Source organism: Cygnus olor, chromosome 5, assembly GCF_009769625.2.
Source record: "Cygnus olor isolate bCygOlo1 chromosome 5, bCygOlo1.pri.v2, whole genome shotgun sequence".
NCBI classification, from domain to species: domain Eukaryota; kingdom Metazoa; phylum Chordata; class Aves; order Anseriformes; family Anatidae; genus Cygnus; species Cygnus olor.
In genome coordinates this window covers 62,629,797-62,646,572 of record NC_049173.1, presented here as the reverse complement: position 1 = coordinate 62,646,572, position 16,776 = coordinate 62,629,797, and the positions used below count along the sequence as shown (strand labels likewise).

At 36.3% G+C, this 16,776-nt stretch overlaps 1 protein-coding gene across 3 annotated transcripts in view; it reads left to right on the top strand.

Moving 5' to 3' along the window:
- PDE3B (phosphodiesterase 3B) overlaps positions 1 to 16,776 on the top strand; it is a 93,101-nt gene that overhangs the window by 52,237 nt on the left and 24,088 nt on the right. For 2 of the 3 annotated variants that reach the window (XR_005820567.1, XM_040559626.1), the window contains exons 2-3: positions 13,322 to 13,372; positions 14,274 to 14,522. Coding sequence is in view for 2 of the 3 variants with exons in the window: in XM_040559626.1 (XP_040415560.1) it covers positions 13,322 to 13,372; positions 14,274 to 14,522 (300 nt within the window). In the remaining variant the exon portion in view is untranslated. The remainder of the gene's footprint in view (positions 1 to 13,321; positions 13,373 to 14,273; positions 14,523 to 16,776) is intronic. The other variant, XM_040559627.1, reaches the window with a different exon arrangement.

Genomic DNA, 16,776 nt, shown 5'->3' with positions numbered 1-16,776 from the left:
GCAAGTACCCTAAAAGCTATTAGAAAAAGAGAAATGGAAGAATTACTGGTATTCACCAGGGAAAAGTTACTTAGCATGTATTTGTAATACTTGATGGATTTATTGGGTATGCTGTGTTGCAAGCTGGTCGTAAATAATACTTGTACCAAATGGCAAATGATAATCTTACTGCAAATTTTGTAATTTTGGGGCCTTTATGTAATTTTCACAGTTCTGATGAATTTGGTAAGTGTCTTGCAGTTTAAAAGAGCATCACAATACTTTTCTGCTTGTATAGAAAAGGCTGGAGAGCTGTTCTTGTTATTGTACAATCACTGGAAGATACTTGACCCATCTTGACCTCCTACTTTCATGTTAGTTTCTCCATTTGAGTCATGCTGCCAAAATGAAAAAGTTTTTTGTTAACTGAGTATGTTTAAGATCAACTCAACTTGATACATTGCAAGTCTTTTATTTATTTATTTTTGTTTGTTTGTTTATTTTTAGGGGGGGGGGGTGTAGGGAATAGAGGGGCATATCAATTCCAGTCATCAAAATCCTAGAAAAACCTGACATAGAAACAGAAGCTTGTATGTTATTCAGAATCAGTAACAAGTCAATTTCACTATTTTTCACTTCTGTCCTAGGATTTTACCAGTCTGTGTTGAGAAACCTTTGCAGTAAGAATGTTGTAACTAGCAGTAACCTGTGGTCTGTGCACGGGGTAGCAAAGTGGCTTAGAGGATTTAGAAGTCAAAACACTGGAGTGAAAACAGTCTTTTGGGTATAATTTTCCATTACCTTTGATTATAGTTGGTTATACAGTTATATCTTCACGTGTGAGAGAGTACTGAGAGTTTGAACAGAAGAATGGAACATAATTTATGAAAAGGCTAAAGAAGAAAACCTGTAGTTTTGGAGATGCTGATTGCAGGAGGAAATTTTGTCAAAGCCAATCTTTTTTTTTTTTTTTTTTTTTTTTAATGGAAATGTACCTTAATTTACCGCATTAGCAGGGAGTGAAATTCAACTTAAGTCTACATAAGTCAATCAATTCCAGAAGGATGTGCTATTAAATGTTATAAAAACATAACGTTTCATAACTTCTGGAGTCTTACAATATTTTTTCCCCTCTTAACTGAAATCTGAGCTTATTCAGCACTCAGTATTTTCATTCACAACTTTGTCGCAGCATGATTAGTAACTGGTAACAATTACCAGGGTATGCTGCCTGCATTATCTCTTTCTAGAAGAAGGAGTTTATCATAAAGCAAGGTGGAATCAGGCATATGGTCCTCTTGAAATGCTGTGGGGAATCCTTTATTAACATTGCACTTGCAAGATTTGTTATAAAAAGTTATTTGTGCAATAAGAGCACAGATAAAAGCATAAAACCAACCAACCAAACAAAAAAACCCAACACCAGTTATCTGAGCAAGACCCAAAAACAGTTATCCGCGCAAAGCTCAGCATTTTGGGGACAAAGTTGATCTCACCAAGTAGGTTTTTTTTAAGCTAGTCTTCTAATGTTTTAAAATAATAATCTCCCCCCACCCCCCTCCAGTCGTTTAGGAAGATGCCAGCTAAAATACCACTTAACATGAATACACTACAGAAAAATAAATTGGCACTTTCTGTAGAATGCTGCAATTTGCGTTCCCTCATCCTTCTCAGTTTCTGACAGCAATCTGTATTATGTTCTTCAGAGTTTCAATATTTTTCCCCCAGGAGAGCTCATCTTATATTTCCTGGCACTGCATCCAGAAACTTGTCAGTAAGATATTTTTTAATACCGATTTAACTTTCTCTAACACAATTACTCTTGTAATCAGAATGATAATTACAGTCTTTCATCTGTTTTTAAGTTGTTATTTTTCATTCTTTAGCTTGAGCAACTGAGAATGTCATTAGTTCAATCCCCATGTATAACTTCCAACCATAGCACTACACCAATATTTATTTTCTTTCGTGAAATAGTATCTTCTTTGGCTTCTTGACCATCTTCTCCCAGCTTACTTCCCTAACTTCAGTGTCTGTAACGTTACTTTTAGTCATCATCTTCCTTGACCGGGTAAGTTATTGAAAGAAAAAAACAGTGATTTGTGTAAAGCTTGTATCTTGTGGCAATTCTGTTTAGAATATATAACAACGATTAATACAATCATATTTAAAAAAAAAAGTGGTGGTGTTTAGTAAATTAGTGTTTGTTGTTGTTTTTCTACATTGAAGGCACTGCGTCTCTGAAGTGTAGCCTGGAGGATTTGAAAATACTGTCTCATCATCCAAAAAAATACTGTCTCTTGTGCCTGCAGGTAGCTGGAGAAGAACTGTAAGGTTTTGTAACAACAAACCATTCAGTGGGTAGGCTGCCAGAATGCAGTGCTGATTCCTTGCTGTAGGAATTCAAGGCCATTGAATGGAGCAGGTTGACAGATTCAAAAGGAAAAGGAACTTTGCATAATCTGTAAGTTGTGAAATGCTTTTGTGCATGATATCCTAACTGTCAGAAGTGTACATGGATTCTGAAAGAGTGATCAGAGATATGCAAAGACCAAAAAAATCAGTCAAGAATATTCTGAGAAATTGCAGCTAGCTCAGGAATATTCTCATCTTGAGGTGGCTGTGATTGTCAGTGGCAAGATAGCGACTAGATGAACAGGTACGGTCTAATTTACTTGGAGTGAACCATTCTCATGTTCCCTGGTAACTTTTGGCTGCAAGAGCTGTACAGCTTTAGTTTATGCTGCTTGTTGTAAAGCAGGAGTTGGAGAGAGCAGAGGACTGTGTTTTTGTGAGATTTTAAAGAGAAAGTTTTGATTGAGAATTTTTCACAAAGGTACTTTATCTCCTTTTCTTCAGCTCAGCACTTGAAAAAAACCCTACCCACCATCAAGTAACGGCCATATGAAGTAGTTTCTCTTAGTTTCCTATGGAAACAGATCTGAGATACATTCTCAAATCTCTAGTGTAATAGGTGGAAAAAAACTCTTGATTTGAAAAAAAAAAAAAGTTAATAGATGAAATCAGTTCATGTCTAAATAAGTGTTTTAGTTACTGCATTAAGAATCCATCCGCATAAGATTAGTGCACATCCATCTATTGCAGAAGGATGAAATTTAAGGTTGCTGTCTTGGTCTGTTGCACTAACAGTGTGTCAGCACACCAATAAAGGTGCGCTTTTACTGTGCGTTATTTTTAATGTCAATAGGTAGATGTGAAAAGGATGCTTTGGGAACAGCTTCTAGATTATATTTTTCATAAAAGAAACACAACTTTAAAAATGGTTTTAGGTTTTGGATGACAGAAAGAGAAGTACAGAATGCCAGAACACCGGAGCAACTGCTGGATCAGAGATGGGAGCAGTAATCCACCTAGCGCTATTTCTTCCCTTTGATGGCGATTAGAACCACATGCTCCAAAGGAAAATGCTTGTAATGGGCAATTAAAGGATCTGCACATAGCAGGCTTTTTTTCCTCTGCCCTCCCTCCCCCAGTTGCCATAAATTACTGGTTGGCCTTTACTCTGACATGCAAGTCTGACAAAACCTAGAAGGAACAGGAAATGACCTAAGTGTGGTTTTAGCCAGTTTTTTTTCATTAGCTACATAAAGGAAGGGGGAGAGGAAAGAAAAAACACACAGGAAAAAAAACACTTTCCCTTAATAAGCAAAACACCTTTTAAACCTTTTCGAAACATTTGAAGATCTCATAAAATATCGAAAGGATGTTCTGAGCAAATAAAACAAAAAAAAAAAAGAGAGAAAGAAAGAAAAGAGAAGAAATCTGTAAACTTTCTGCAACAGACAAAGTGGAAGCTGACCTGCTGATACTCCTGGTTACAAAAGCAGAAGTATCATGTCTTGTTTAAAAAACAAAACAAAACCCAACCAACCAAACAACAAAAAAGTATTATTCCACCCACCTGTAAGCATTAATGTTAACTTTCTCAATAAGCCTGCTAAAGGCTTATTTGAAAGTTAACCTAACCTATCAGTGGAGCGTTTTTGCTCTGTTTTTGTATCTGGTGGGTATGTTGGAGTCTAGTGAAAACATTATGGTAGCCAGGCACCTGTGTGCTCCTGTCTCGTTCTTATCTGTCCAGGCAAGTATATTGCACATCCTATATAATGTATCAAATAGATATTTAATAAAACAATTAAGTAGGAGCAACTCTCTTTCCATTGAATGAATATTTTAGATTTCTTACAAAAGTGAGGATAATGCCTTTCATGAATGAGTTCAATCAAGTCAGTGGAAGAGGCCAGGACGTGACCATTTCTCTTCACTATAAGCAGCCAGACCTCAGAACCAGGAAAGTACACTCGCTTTCTCCTCAAAGGGCGAGCCTATCTGCAGACTTCACAACCTGTTATCCATTTTACAGCCTTGGATACATAAATTGTATAGAGTCTGGAAGTGATAAGTGCTAGGATTCTAAAAAAATCCTATTTTTATCCTGTCCCATTTATTTTCCTGGGAAGGTTTAGAGGGTAGTGAAATATCATCGTGACTCTAAATGCCTTAAGTATCATACTGAATGCTTTTCGAAGTGCCATATCTTGACTTGTTTATGATAATCTTCTCAAGTGGCTGCTGTTCTGGCTGCAGCAGGATGTTGTCTTATCTAAGTAATGCTGCTGCTTTGACAAAGTCATTGTTTGGTTGTATCACCATTAGTCTTGTACAGAATATAACTTTACTTACTGGAATAGAGTTTTTCAAAATCTGCTATTTCTACAAAGAGGAAAAAAAAAAATCCTATTAAATAAGATAGGACTTCTAGGTTATATGCTGCTGTGTTTGCTTTTGTATCATGAAACTACAGGGATTTATAAAGCCAATTGATTTTGAACTGTCACAAAAGAACATTTAAAAATAAAAGCAATGAACCTAGCATCAGTCTTGTTTGACAGGCAGTCATGAAAAGAAATGGATGTGTAATGCAACCTTTCTTGGATTTTTCAATAAATTAGTTTCTCATCTGGTTGTAGAATTCTGCTTTTGAATGAGGTGATGCTCTACAGAGTTGATTTCTGAATCAAGTTGCTATGGTGTTGGTTTCACTGTTTAGGTAATTCTCTGTTGGTTGCTATGGAAATGCTTATTTACGGAGCTGATGCCTAACCATGTCAGCCAGATGCTACTAGCAGCTGGGAACCTTTCATATTTCATCAATGAAAGACTTGGTCAGAAGTAGAAACTCATTTTTCTACTCACTTGTTCTCCAAGAAAATTTGAGAGCATGGAACGCAAATGGGTGCTGTCAAATCAGATGAGTTTTCTTCTTCCCAGCGAGCATTAGCAAGCACGCTTCATCTCCTGAGCGACATTGAAACCAACGCCTCCTGTTACCTGCTGTAGGCAATCAAACAGCACAGTCACTGATGTTAGCGGTGTGTATGGCCTCATATGGACCGCACACTTCAGCGCAGTAGGGTATGTGGCATATTTCTAAGTTATATTCTAGTTTGAAAACTGCTTTTTAGTTTTATAAGCTCTGAAACTTTTTTGTAGTCACTGCATAAGCATGGATATTGTCCTTTGTATAACTCTGGAAATTTTACGCTTTTAAATGCACAAAAGTAGGTAATTCTCGACTAGTTAAGATATTATGGATTTGTATTTTATGTTAAGCTAAATTACTCTCAAAACATCATCACAGCTATGTACCTAATATGGTATGACTTGAGCATTAAAGTTGAAAAAAAGTGTTTAAAAATGCTTGAGTGTCAATAGTAATTTCAGTGGTTCTAACTTGGGCAAAGTAAAACCTGTAAGCTTTTATTGTGCTTAAACTTTTAGAAGATTAAAATGCTCCTCAAACAAGTCTTTAGCCAAAGGGAGCTGTGGCAGTCATGTGAAGAAGATCCAAAAGGATTCCTCCCCCCACACTTCTGGAACTCGCCCGTTACAGGCCCTGCGAACACTGGCTGCACCGTGATAGGAACATAACTTTCTGTATAGAAAAATATTCTAAAGAAACAAACAACCTCCCCCCCCCCCCCCCCCCCCAAACTGCCATTTTTCTTTGACTGTTTTATCCCACTTTTCACCTGGTTTTTGTTTATTTAGGCTATAAGCTCCTAGGAAAAGTGATTTTATTTTTTCCTTACTTTTCATTTGTAAAAATTACAATTGCTTGTTCCTGTTGCTGTGTGAACTATAAACTGTACTAGGAAAGGCCTTTAATGCTGTTAACTTGTGTACATTTTTAACAAATGTTTCTGGTGTTGCTAACAACATGTGCTTTGCCAAAGAGCCATGCTTAAGCTTTGGTAATTCTCGGGTTGTTATTCGACAATCAGCCTTTTTCTTTTCTTCTCATTTATTTTCCTTCTTTTCTTTCTGTTCTCTTGTTCTTTTTCTCTTCCTTTCCTCTTCTTCCCTCCTCCTCCCCCCCAACCCTTTCTTTTCTGTTTCTCCCAGTAAATTACAAATAGTGTCAGACTCACTGATTCTTAAATTCTTATGTTCAAATTGTAAGGCATTCCTCTGGAGTAATGGAAATGCTATTTTCATTGTTTGAGAAATACAATATATAAACCAAAGATGTCTGTCCAGGTCTCCATAGATCTGACTAAATATCCATCGAACTGAATATAGCAATTCATTCCTCAGAATAGTGACTCTAAGTTATTAAGCTTTAACAGTTATTTTCCAGCCTTTTAACTTTATTTCCAGTGATGTAAATTCCCTCTGTGGTACTTAGTCTGGTTGACACGTTTCTGTTCAACCTAAAGCCATCCTCAGCCAACTGCATCTAAATCAGAAAAGGCCACTTGTACTTCGAGTTCTTGTAAGCTGCTTTGTCTCATTTTAACTGCATTGAAATTTATTTTATAGACTAGATAGATTTGTTTAGTATATTTAAGCAGATACAGCCCCTGACTGTTAATGAACATACTGCTATAGGTGTTTGATTTTTGTTTGCTTGTTTGTTTTATTAACTTTCCTTCAAAAACACGACCAGCTTGACAGGCAATTAGATAAAAACAGGAAAGTGTGCTCATTGCTCCGGGATGAGCAGGGAGTCTCCAGGATTAGCATCGGGCTGAGAATGAGAATTTATCCTGCAGGCTGACTGGTAATTTGTTGTACATGATTTTGGGGGGGAAGGCCGTAGCTTTCTAACCTTGCTGGAAATTCATAACCATTATTAGAGCCCCCCACAATTTTGTTTTTGAAGGAGCTTGCAGTTCTGTGACTTTTGTGGTGGTGGCACTGCAAATTGATGCTTGGAAGAGGTGTGTGAGTTGCTAAGCAGAGGTTTGCACTGTAGCTTGGAGCCTTAATGACTCAAGTCCCTCACAGATCAGGTGTTTCTTTATGCAGGAGGTAAGGAAGAATGTTGTGTGCAAGTGGGTTACAAAATCTTGGTATTACAGAGCACAGATCTTTCTGCAACATGTCTAATGGTTGCAAAATCACAAATTGCTGAGGCTCTGCCTAAGACCTATTTTAAGGTCTGTTCACATTAAATTAAAATAAACTGTACCCTTTTACTCCCGTTCTGCTCTAGGATTAATGGATTAATGCAATTCTGGGAATACTTTGTAACTTTCTACAGATGATTCACAGTAATTAATTAAAGGCTTGACTGCCAAACTCTCAAAAATAAAAATTCTGGATTTTTTTTTTTTTTTTTTTTTTTTTTTTTTACTATGCCAGAGTGAAGTTGCAAGGCATGGTATTAAGCTAATTGAGCTAAATCTCGTGGGTAGTGAGAAAGTAAGTATAGCTTCCTTACAGGTACTTTCTGACTAGAATGGTAAGGAGTGAAATAGAGATGCTTTTGTGAAGAAGTAGAATTTATCAGCTGATAACCTTTAAAACTCATCCCTTCCCTCAAACCATTTCAGCTCTGCAGAAGGTCTGTGAAAGAATATGCTGCTGGTTTCTGTTCCTTTCTCTCCAAGTTGTTTTGGGGAGAGGCTTTCTGGATTCGAGTGCCATCTTGTGGTCTATTATCAGCATCTAAGAAAAAGTAATAACCCCCCCCTTTCATTATTAACCTGTGAGGTTTTGAGTAATATAGTGATTTACTAAGTTGTATTTACCGTGGAAAAATATTTCTTGTGTGGTAATTGTGGGGGGATTGGACTAGATGATCTTTCAAGGTCCCTTCAAATTCCTAACATTCTGTGATTCTGTGATCTACACTTTTTCACTGTGCTTGGTGGAAGAGATTGTTACTTTGCGCCTAAAACTTTCATCAGCTAATTTAATTACTTTAGTGTGTGCCACATGGAAGGGGCCCTGAAAATTTTACAGCTAACATAGACTGTGCTATCCTGGTAGCTGCAGTGAAATAATATACCTGTCTTCTCTCAGGACATTTGTCTTTTAATTAATGGCAACGGATAATGAATTTTTATATATATATATGTATATATATATATATATATATGTTGGTAACACGTAGGTGAATTTGTGTCTGTTTATTTCAAAACTGTTTTAGTTTGTTTTCTGTGAAAATTGAGATCAGTGGCAAAGCTCAATTCTTCTGGTTTAAATGGCAATAGAAAATTTTCAGTCATGAAACCAAGCTGTGAAATTTTTCATTAAGTTCATAAAGTTGTGTGGAAAATTATGTGGTGACCTGCCATTTAAAATAGCAAATCATTATTTGCATTGGAAGTAGATTTTGCATGAACTGTGTACGTTATTTTACCTTGTGTATACAGTATGAGTATAGGACACAAAGTTTAGCAGGAGCACTTTTCACTGAGTATTTTATGCCTCTCAAACTGTGAACTTTTTTCTCTACCAGAGTAGAGCTAAAACAAAAAGGAAGCCTTTGAACTTCTTTAGTCGTATGATCGATTCTCCAAAATCTTAACAGTACGGCTTATATGAAAGCGTGTAAGTATATGTATGCACATCTGTATGCATGCACACAAGAAAGATCCTGATGGCTGAAAGGATTAATAAAGGATGGGTTGTGTCAATAAAAGGAGCTGCATTTAAAGGCTTGGTACAGAAACTTTCTGGAGTTAATAAAATGCTCATGCTGTTGCTAAGATCTTGCTTACAATAAGTAAATAAAATCAGTTAAGGTACCACGTTTCATATTAGAAGAGCTGTGGGAAGGGAACCTCCCATGTGTCCCATAATGGAGGTTGCAAGCAAGCTGACAAGGTTGCTGATGCAGCTAACAAAATTCATGCGAACACCCGATCATCCTGGCTGGTTAAGACAAAAGTCAGTGAAGCAGATGGGCACAGTCACCATGTCCGTGCTGAGCAGGACACAATGAAACCACAAGGTCTAGCTATGTTTGACTTAAGTAAGCGTCAATCTGGAAAGAGAAACTTAAGAATGAAGAAGAGGTGTTTTTTTTTTTTTTTTTTTCTTTTTTTAACTGTCCAGCTGGACGGCCAGGAGGTAAAAACCTTAATCTTTAAAATGATCTGGCTAAAACCTAATGCCTCATGCAAAATGGGTATGGGCAGGTAGTGTTGGTTGCAATTGTCATGCTCCTCACTGACAGGCTAACAGTCACCTCGTCTGTTTATTTTTTCAAGTCTTGATGTACGAGGCAAAGGTAGCTAGGTTAACCCAAAACCTCGAATTCTTGATTCTTGGATCTAGATCTGCTCCGTTCACGTAATAAGGCTTTGTTATAGCGTAACTTGTTCCCAGTCTAAGCGCATGCCTAGCAATCAGTTTTCACAGCAAGTGGATGTCATCACTAATAACTTCAAATGTAATGTTTAATGGTGTCCGTGTGAAGGTAACAGAAAAGAAAAGGAGCCAGTGAATGCTGCCCTTGCCTGAGTGCCACTGATGCTCAGCCTGCAATTCTTTACACTTTCTGCACCTTCTGCTGGACCAGTGCCAGCCTGGAACTCTGAGATTGCCTCATGAAAAGCAGTTAGTCTTGGAGGAACAAAACTAAACAGAGCTCTCACCTATTTTATTTAAAAAAAAAAAAAAAAAAAAAAAAGCCGGGGCGGGGGGAGGTAGGCAAAAAAAAGTTCCAGGACTGCAGAATATGAACTAGCATGCAGGGATATTGATACCTCATTCATGATCTGTAGTTATAGATGGAAGAAAGGAAAAAAGGGTTTTGCCTTTATATTCATTTAATTTGTGAATGCATGTTGCGCAAATGAATTCATTTATCAGAATAATTAGAACCTTGTCTACCAGGATATTTTAGTGCCTGTCAAGAAGTCAGAAAGACTGAACAGTTTTGAAACCTAACAGACATCTGAATTTAATTTCTTTTATGCTGTTTTTATTTTTGCTCCCTGTAGAAGAAAAGTTAAGTGAGCACTGTTGACATACTTGAAGCTGATAGTATCTTTAGATTGTGTTGCTGACGTTTCTTTGTGGGTTTGGTGGGTTTTGTGAAGTTATTTGGCACGTAGATCTGTAGCCATATTCAAGTAGAAACTAACAAAACACTCCTCCTGCAAGATAATGCTTTTTAAAATACAGATAAATTGTTTTTAACCTGAAGTACTGGGAAGCCTTTTGGTTTCATTTATTTATTTTTTTATTTTTTTTAAGCGAATGATGTTAATGTAGCACTTTCTGAACAAAGTTTACAAAATTGCTACTGTTTGAATTGTTCTGAAAAGAAAACAAATGTTTTAAATTGCATTCTCTACAATATGTTTAAGAGAATGGAATATTAATGCAGCTGGTATAGATTGCTACAAGCTGTGAAATTCATGCATTTGTGTTAAAGAATTATTTTTCTGCTTAGTTTCTATTTATATTTCCTACAATATATAAATACAATGAACGTATTTCACGTCTAGCCAATGTCATTACAAATGCTATATTTCATTAGATTTACAGAGCAGGGAAAAACAATAGTCACACAACCTGACCATGTGTACGTAATAGGTTGTTGAAATTTAACGTGACTAGTGACACTGGATCTGTGTAATAGGCATTTTTTTCCACAGAGCTGCTGCCGAAGTTCTGAATGGTGGACAAATAGTTAATGCAATGTATTAGAATTCTACCAAAACTTTCACAGTTGTAACTGTGGAAATAGACTCAGAAAAAAATGCATACAAATCAGTTTAGTTAAAGACTAAAGACATTCATTCAGAATGGTAATTTTATCAAAATCTGTATATTCATATGGAACGTTTATGTAGGGAAGTGCATGTACTGCCAGGAGATATTTGTTTTCATAATTTCTGTGGATATATTTCTTTACTCCTTCTGTTGTATTTAATTTTTATTTAATATCTTAATTAGTGATGGAGAGCAAATGTATAAAAAATGAGTTGGGACTTGGACTCAAAAAAGATCAAAATATTACACAATATTTTAACATTTATTATTTGTAATATTTATTTTTTATTAAAAATATTGAAAATGAGCAAAATGTGAGTGCAAAATATTGTACTGGGAAGATACTTGGACAAAGTGGCAAAGATGGCCTGCTTTCTCAGCTGGAGAGCACTTGGTTGCTGCTTGCAGCCCATTTCACAGTTTAGTGTGGTAGTCAGTGCGAGGCCACCTCCAGTGATGCTAGTTCCCACCTTGATGGACTTAGCTGTATTAAGGACTTTTCCTGTTATGGACCCACTCACGCATGTGCATATCTCAGATGTCTCTTCTCCCTTCTGCTGCTCCTTTTAGGAATTAAAACGTGAAGGTCTTTTTCCTAGATTGTCCTCTAAAAATAAATGTGTTCTGTGAACAACAGAAATAGCAAATGATGATTTTTAGGGCTTTCTGTCCACCTTTCACCCTGTACCTCTGTCACAATATCTCAGCTTCCTTACATTCAGTGTTTCCTCTGAGCCTCCTCTGACCAAAATGGCCAATAAAATATTATGACTCATGAGTACGTAGGCTCCCCTGTTGGTCAGATGAGTCAAAAAGTTATGGGACAAGAAAAAGATGGAGAAACCAGAGAAGCAGTTTGGTTGCTCAGTTATATAATATATATGCTCAGTCTTCTATTTATATAAATATATATGTCCCCCCATATGTAAAATATTATTTATAAATATATATAACTTTTGTAGAAATTCTTGTCTAAATATCTGTCCTACCACGGAATTGCTAGCTTCCATCTATCGGCTGTTGCAGGGTTCTTGTTCATGTATGTTAATAAACTATATAAAGATTCTATAATTGGAGTAATAAGTGAGCTTAAATGAAAATTGTAGGTTCAAACCTACAGACCTTTGTGTTGGTAATCCCATGTATGCAGAACCATTTGAAAACTTTCAGTGGCTTCTTTTTGAACACTTTTTTGACAAGCTCTGTAACTTACATGGGAAAACTTTTGTTCTCCTCATGCATTTTTTGTAGGATTTTAATGTTGTAGTATTTTTAGTTTTCTTTTAAAGAAAGGTCTTTCATCTGTTTTTATATTTTCCCATTTTTTCTTAAAATTTTATTTACAGTTTCTTAAATTGTATTATTCACAACTGTGTTAAATATTCTACGAATTATATTTTTTATAGCTTTAGCAAAATTTTAATTTGTAAAAATTCTGAAACATAAATTTGTTGATGAGGATGTTTAAAGTATTTCCTAATGAAATTTATGGGATTTTCCTAAAAATAGAATTGCAGTGAATTTCTACAGTTAGAAATTCCTGGGACTAGATGAAAACAAATGCTGTGCTATAAGCTGTTCCTTGCATGGATTTGAAAATTAATGCAAAGTGTTTCCTCTAACTTGTGTTTTTCTGTTGTGAGCTTGTTGCAGCAGTTTATTTTATTAGATATAGGTATTTACTTGTAAATTCACTTTAATGTTGAGACACCTATTATATTAATTTTTTTACTCTATGCTTGTGTACTTCATGTAGGAAGTTCTACTGTGAGATTTGTCAAGCCTGGTACAGCCCACATCCTGAAGGGAAAAGCATATGCTATTATGCTTCTTTTTTCTCACTACCTTTGCAGTGTATTTTATAGTTTAAGGAGGAAAACATTGTTGGTATACTTTTCCTTTCCCAAGTCTAGTAGCTATATACTAGTTCTTTTGATAATTTACCTACGTTTATAATATACTGGAGATTTCAGAATAGATTTGCTTATATAAGTCTAGGTGAATAAAAACAGGGAAGCTCTATCACCGAATAATTTAGTGTGTGTCTCAGATGTTCTGTCAACAATCCAGAAATATTGAAATAAGTCTATATATTTATGTCATCATCAAGACGTCTCTGTCATACACAATTTCTTCAAATGTTTCTTTAGGACTTTTGCTGTGGTAGCATTAACTGAGAAAATGACCTCATTTTCATATGAAAAAACATGAAGAAAAAGAAGCATTTTGTTACCTCATATAATCAAGATTTATTCTGTATTAACGTATCACCTGTTACTCTTTTTTTTTTTTTTTTTTTTTACAGATGATACTTTGGGATTGGGATTTGAAGCAATGGTACAAGCCCTATTACCAGGTCAGTGTGTTATGAATTTAATTATTCTTTTATGAATTTGTCTGAGTACAGACTTCTCTGTAAACTGTTAGATTTATCTATGGATATTTTTGTTACCAAAGTTGTTCTAGTACTTTCTAGCTCTACGTATCTATGTAGCAGTAACTAACTATTTAGCAGTCTGACCAAGGTGACAAGGACCTGATTTTGGTGGTGTACATGAGACCAATATCAAACCCAGTTAATATGGGAGTGTGGGGGGATTTTTGTTGTTTTTTGTTTTGTTTTGCTTAAACAATCATTAGCATAAGGTTAGGGAGTGATTCTCCAGCTATGTCATCAAACTCAGGCCCACAAGGATCTCACCTTTTTTCCTGATTGCTTGTTTCTCCTTCTCTTTCTTGTGTCAGTACTGGCATCTAATTAGCTATTACTGCTCATCTTCAGGGAGCTTTGCCAAATAAAAACTAATGATAGTTTTTGATACATTTTTTAGGATATGTTTCAGTAGATTTAGAAATAATAACAATAATGAGGTTGTGGAAGTGGTACCTCTGTGAAGGTCTTTTAAATTTTTTTCCACCAAATTTTCTGTTGGTATTGGAATACTTAATATGGAATACTAAATTTAATTCTAAGAAAAAATAATAAAAAAAAATAAGAGAAAAAAAATTGAGACAGTTTCTTTATTTTAAAAAGAGAAAAATAAACTGGTAGCTAGCTTTGAATTCTGAAATATTTATCTTATTGCATGAGAAATATTTGCAAAAAATTTTTGAGGTGTTGTCTATATTTTTTCTGTAAAAGCAAATTATTTTCTTTATTTTTTAACTTGTAATTGGATAAGACGCTTATTTAAAACTTAAAACGAAGTGAAACTATTTGTCATGTTGATAGTTTGCAACAATTCCATCTGTTTTAGAATGTTGGCAGTGGAAATGGAGTTGATCTTTCAGTACTAAATGAGGCTCGGAGCATGCTAACAGACCTCCTGACTGACCCATCCCTTCCAGCGCAAGTGATTTCTTCCCTTCGAAGCATTAATAGTTTGATTGGTGCATTCTCAGCCACATGCAGGCCAAAGGCCAATCCGTTCACACCATTTCCTGGTTTCTTCCCATGTCCTGAAGTAGAAGATCCTGCTGAAAAAGGAGACCGAAAGCTGTTCAAGGTCAAATGACTTTAGTTGTCACTGTATATATATGTTGCCATTTAAAAAAAAAAATATCATCTGGAAAGAATGCTTCTGTATGTATAGCAGCTTCATTGCTGAGTACCTGCACTATGCTTAAAGTCAAAAGAAAGAAGATGTGAAAATTCATTTTTTGAAATGCAGATGTATACCAAGATGCAAATTCAAATGATTGATGGGTAGACAGGTAAAAAGCACCTGTCTGCATTCTGAACACATTTTCTCAAAATAAAAACAGGGTTTAAAAAAAAAAAAAAAGCAAATATCATTAGAACACAATATTTTCATAATATTTTCATCTTATATGGGATAAACAAGGCTGTTCTTAATTCTCTTGCATTCTTGCTCTAACAGTTATTTGTTAGATATGTTGACTAACCAATTAAATTTTTTTTCAAAATAAATTCATTTTTTGTAAACATCAAACAGAAGTAAATCAGCTATGTAAAACATTCACTTCTTCCTACGGAGCACATCACATTGTGGGGCGAGTGTGTAAATCTATTTATTATATGACACATTAAGGAACATGGTGGAAAAACATTCAGATATACAAACTCAGCTGTGGTGCACCAGAGCTAATAATTCTAATGTTGCATGGTGCTGACAGCTTGAAACTGGTTATTGCAGAGGCTGGTGCAGGAAGTCCCTGCACTGCAGGTGCTTCCACTTCCAGGTAGTGGGCAGGTTGCCCCAAACTGCTCAGCTTGTTGGCTTAGTATTTCAGGGTCAGATAAACTGCTTCATGAGCCAGATTCAGTGCAGGTATTGGGTACTTATTTCAATATTGTGCTAACACACGTGCTTGTTTCAGGGAGTGGACTTTTCTCCTTCGCTGTTGGGGATTTTCAGCTGTGCTCCTCGTGTTGCAAGAGAGCACACAGGTTGGATCGATATGGTCCACTGACACAGAAGTCCATTCTAAGCTTGAGAGCACATAGTGCTCAATGTTGCGTTATAACCAAAGGCTGGGCTCAAACAATTTGCCTGCTTTCCCTGGGCTAAATGCCCAGGGTAGAGGAATTTTTGAGTTTGCTTTACCATTACAACTGTTTCCTCTACTTTCCTGGAGATTGTCTTAAGACATCAATCCATTCTGTCTGTTAGACAATTCATATATGCAGTGTGCCGTCGCTGCCAACCAAGCTGCTTACTGCATACAACTTCATATTTGACAGATTTCAGATATACATTTTGATTTTGTTTGTTTAAACTATTTCTGCCTAGCAAATCGCTCTTCAAGAGTGCATGGCTTAGTTGACTCCTGTTGCTCCCTGTCTGAAGATTTTGCTGTAACTGGTTTAGGTAGGTTAGCAGAATATGCTCCTCTGGTTCTCCTTGTAGTAGAGCTGCCTGGTTAAGGACTACTGCAGGTTTCTGTGGGATATGGTGGTCCTTATTCTGTCCAGTTCCACCTTTCTGGCTGTGCCTACTGTTTTTTGCAGCAAAGCAAACAGGGTCAAGGTGCATCTCATATCAAAGACTCAAAGCAGTCTGATTTTTCAGGGTGAGAAACTAGTCGTGTGTGTCAACAGCTTCATTTTTTTGAAGTATATAATAATGAGTTAAGTATGATCTTTGATCAACTGATGAAGCTTAAATTGCAAAGTCAGTAATTCTGCAACCCTTCTGAAGAGCTAGTATCCAAGGGTCACCTGTCCTCATAAATGACCATGCAGACCTTACTCAATATTGCAAGTATCCCTTTGTATTTTTTGCTTTACATACTTTTTCCTGGCATCCTTTTTTTTTTTTTTTTTTCCCCCCTCTCCTTTGTGAGGTCTAGTTCCATGTATCTGAATTATGTGGAACACCCCCACCTCCTCACCCCTCATTGCGTGACCAAGTTTAGGGGCAAGTTCACATGTGGATTGTGGACTGAATGCAGTCAGATTTCTTAAATTTTATTAGAATGCAATGCATAGGTTTTCTGTGCAATGAAGGCAGATATGCCAGAGCTAGCTTTGCAGTTTCAGTTCAGTGATCTTATTTCTGTTACTTAGCTTCTCTTAGTTACTATTTAAACATAGCTATACATTTTTGGGTGTAGTTCTGTAAGGCAGAGCTAGGAAGTCCTGAGTTATTTCCATACCGGACCATTTGAGTGCTGTTGTCCCGCAACAGAGGGCTTTGTGTTCAAGTACAATGGTGATTCCATGTGTTTGGGCTGCAGCATGTCTAAACTAACATAGCTTCAAGGCTGGGAATGGAGAGGTGTCTGGGAAGCCTCCTT